This window comes from Hippopotamus amphibius, chromosome 9, assembly GCF_030028045.1.
Source record: "Hippopotamus amphibius kiboko isolate mHipAmp2 chromosome 9, mHipAmp2.hap2, whole genome shotgun sequence".
NCBI classification, from domain to species: Eukaryota; Metazoa; Chordata; class Mammalia; order Artiodactyla; family Hippopotamidae; genus Hippopotamus; species Hippopotamus amphibius.
Window position 1 is genome coordinate 84,734,543 of NC_080194.1, and position 4,275 is coordinate 84,738,817.

The 4,275-nt window shown below is 38.6% G+C and overlaps 1 protein-coding gene across 1 annotated transcript; it reads right to left on the minus strand.

Annotated features, from left to right (window-relative positions):
- Positions 1 to 1,522: 1,522 nt before the first annotated feature.
- Positions 1,523 to 2,455, minus strand: LOC130860558 (olfactory receptor 8B3-like). Its single transcript, XM_057748921.1, has one exon. It carries the CDS (start codon positions 2,453 to 2,455, stop codon positions 1,523 to 1,525), a length of 933 nt encoding a protein of 310 aa, XP_057604904.1.
- Positions 2,456 to 4,275: the final 1,820 nt, after the last annotated feature.

Genomic DNA, 4,275 nt, shown 5'->3' on the forward strand with positions numbered 1-4,275 from the left:
TATACTCATGTGCATTATAGATTTACCAAAGTTTATGGACAGTGGAATAGATGCACAGTCCTGTATGGAAAGGATACAATTTCAGAATAGAATTTGTTTCCTGAGGCTCATGACCACTCTGCACATAGAGACCTCTTATTTTTGGCTGTATGTCTTGTTGAGGTCTTTCCTAATGACATGATTCTCCTTTCTCTCCCATGCACTGTTCTCTGAATTATAGACACTTGCAAACATAAAAACATTTGAGCCAATGATCTCACGAATATCGCAACCCAAAGGGTCATCCTTTCCAAACAAACAAACACTCCATGAAAATGTTTGCCTAAAAAAACAAACAACCAAAAAGTAAATACAGCATGAGAGAAATTCATATATCTCCTTGAATAAATAACAAACAAGCTTCAAATTAAAAGTATTTTCTCATAATATGGTCTTCCTGAGACGAATAGAATAAAGTGGATGTAAGTAGACTACAAAAGTAGTAGACTTGAAATTAGAAGTCTAAGTGTTTAGTCTTGACTTTTTATTCATGAAGCTGTGTGACTTTAAGTAAATCATTAACCATTCTTAGCTTCATTTTACCATCTATAGATGAATCTCTTTTGATAATCTGTTCTGTGATGGTTTTACTGTACAAAGGTCAAAAAGAAACTCTTTTCCAAAAGAAGCTTGATGCAAAATGGATTACACTCAACAGCATATGAAAATTTCAAACTGTGGCATTTTTTTATCTTTATTGGCATATAATTGCTTTACAGTATTGTGTTAGTTTCTGCTGTACAACAAAGTGAATCAGCTATATGTTTACATATATCACCATATCCCCTTTGTCTTGAGCCTCCCTCCCACCCTCCCATCCCACTTCTCTAGGTTATCACAAAGCACTGAGCTGAACTCCCTGTGCTATGCAGCAGCTTACCCCTAGCCATCTATTTTACAGTTCATAGTGTATATATGTCAATGCTACTTTCTCACTTCATCCCAGCCTCCCCTTCCCCTACTGTGTCCTCAAGTATGTTCTCTATGTCTGCATCTCTATACCTGCCCTCCCAACAGGTTCATCAGTACCTCTGGCATTCAAAGGACATGTATTCTTGCCAGTGAGAGAATGAAAAGATTGCGGTAGAAAAAAGTATCTTATTCAGGCTTCTAGTGGCAACTGGCAGATAATGAAACAGCATTCCTAGCTCATTTTGATTATTGATTTCTTATTAGATCAAAGGTGTCTCAAATTTGATTATTTGGAGACCATTTCCTTTTTCCAGTAAAAATGAAAAGTTCAAAATAATGGAGATATTTAATGATATTACTAAACAGGAAAAATGATGGAGTAGATATTTTACAAATGGTGAGGAAAAAAGAAGTCTCAGATATAAAAACTAAAAACAAATTATTGAGAGAAGGCACAAATATTCTTAATTATGTTAAGAAAAAATAGGATCAAAAGGGTGCAACTAAAAAGATTTTAATTAAACACATAGAGTCTCCTTGTCCTATAACTAACTACAGAGATACTCTCTGATCAAAACCTTCTCCTACTCAGGGTTTTTCTCACAGCAAGTTTAACGTCTTTGTTCCTCAAACTATAAATTAAGGGGTTCAGCAAAGGAACTGTATTCGTGTAAAAGACAGAAGAGATTTTTCCCTCATCCATAGACAGAGAAGAAGATGGTTTGAGATACATAAATGCAAGTGATCCAAAGAACAGAGAAATAGCAATTATGTGGGAACTGCAGGTGCTGAAGGCTTTGGATCTGCCCTCTGTGGAGCGGATGTGAAGGATGCTAGAGAGGATGAAACCATAAGAGACAAAGATGGTGAGACTAGGCACAATGATGTTGATGCCCACCACAATGAAAACTTCCAACTCATTGATGTAGGTGCTTGTGCAGGAGAGCTGGAGCAGAGGGTAGATGTCACAGAAATAATGGTTGATGGTGTTTGCATCACAGAAGGTCAGTCTCAGCATGCATGCAGTGTGAGCCATGGCACCAGAAAATGCCATCAAGTATGAACTTAACATAAGGCTGGAACACACTTTAGGAGACATGGCAATGTTGTAAAACAGTGGGTTACAGATGGCTACGTAGCGATCATAGGCCATTGATGTCAGCACATAACATTCAGAAATACCAAAAAAACTGAAAAAGTAAAGCTGGGTCATGCACCCCATGTAGGAGATAGTATTCTTTTTTGATATGAAGTTAATCAGCATTTTGGGTGTAAATACAGAAGAATAAAAGAAATCTATTAAGGACAAGTTAAAGAGGAAAAAATACATGGGGGTGTGTAGGTGTGAATTCAGCCCAATTAGGAATATCAATCCCAAATTTCCCAACATAGTGACCATATACATTACTAGGAACAGGAAGAACAGGGGGAGTTGGAGATCTGGTTGGTCTGTTAATCCTACCAAAATGAATTGAGTCATGAAAGAGCCATTTCCAGGAGCCATTTTTCTTTAAGGGAATCTGTGAGCATGGAAAAAAAAAAAGGTTTACACAGAGAAAAAGCAGCTTTTCTCACAACATCTTTTCACACAGAGTGATGTATGCACAGGAAAAAACTGAGACTAGTCCAATTTGGACACATAGGACTTCTTTACCATCACCATGGAGATGAGAAATATGAGCTTTCCCTTTAAAATCTGTATAAACTAAGTAGCAAAAAGCATCAAAGTTTAGCCTACAAAATGAAGAGAATGGCTGCCACATGCGAACATAACTCTTGGAAAAACAAAGGATAAGGGAAAAGAAGAGAGAATCAGGAGAGGATTTTGCTTCTCTCATCTCACCATTTCTTCTTCAGACACTTGGACCCTCCCCTTGCCGGTAAAATTGGAGGCAGCAACACAGAAAGCCTGGTGCTTGCCTCTAGTGCAGATTAGACTTGATGGGGTAGGAACCAAGAAGATTGTCTCTAATCAAAAAAATGAGGTGTGGGAGGGGGGACTAAAATCTAGGAGAGGTTAAGTCACTCCCCATGTCACAGTGTAAAAGCTGTAAAAGTAGAAGAAGGAACGTTGCATCCATGAAGAAGGGACTTACCAACTGAGAAACTGAATCCGCTGTGCCCCTTAAGGATTTTGAACATTCCCTGCTCTCCCCTCAAACAGATTTTCCTGCAAGATTCACTTGAATCTCAGAACTGAAAAAATGGGAAAGAAACTTTCATAGCCTAGGTCCTCGGTCTCCATCACAAAGAAGGAAAACATAAATATTAATAGAATTCAGAAACTCACCCTTCTTAAGCCAGAAAATCCCAGTGCTTTCTTCTCCTTGTTTTATCCCCATGGTGCCAGAAGGACAATTTCAGATTTGAGGCTTTGGTTTCTTTGATTTTAAGAGCATGCCACCTGCAATTAATTTCTGATATGCCCTGGACATTTTTCAGAACTGTAGATGATAATCTTGATTATGACTCTCAGTGCTATCAGGCAACAGAAAAAAATATATGGTCTCTATTATTACCGTTCTTGCCATTTAGTGAGTCACCGAAGATTTAGCGTGAGTGCAATGATATAATGAGCTCAGTTATAAACATGGCAGCAGCTTCCTCAAACTCGTCTCCAGGGAACAGTATCTAGGTGTAATAGAGAACAAAGGGGATTGGATTTTAACCTGGACCACAGTCTGTCTTTAGTTTCTAATAGACTCAGTTTTTCTTCTAATGTACTCAAGTTTTTCCTTCACTGTAAAGACTATGAATCATCCAAGGAAGGAACAAAAATTAATTCCCATTTCCCATCAGCAAGATGGCAGAAGAGGAAGCCTTAGAATTCCCTTCTCTGCATGTACACACTGATTCAAAACCAATTTACTTACATATTCCCTTTATAAGAAAGCCAAAACTTAGTTAAGAGGATCCTGCACCCAGTTCAAGCAAGAAACCAGTCACATTGAAGCTTTCAGGAAAATTCAAGATACACTCTTGTCATATACCTATGCTGGCCCAGAAACATGTGATTTGGACAAAATCTCCCACATTATTTCTGGGAAGAGAAAAGATACACAATACATCTAAAGCCCCAGCATTTCTAGGGGCCATCCAAAGGAATCGCTTCTGTATAGCCTGTGTCAGAAAACTGGGTGGATGCAGAACATGGCATAGTTTAGCTGCCTGAGGTGAGAGAGAAGAGAGATGGTAGTTTGGTGAGAATTCACTATAGCCTCTCCCGCTGCCTTACAGCTAGAAGTGGAAAACCCTTGTCCTTCAGCTTTTCCTTGGGATAGGGAATGGTGCACTGTTTACCCAATGACCCAGATTATCTGGGGG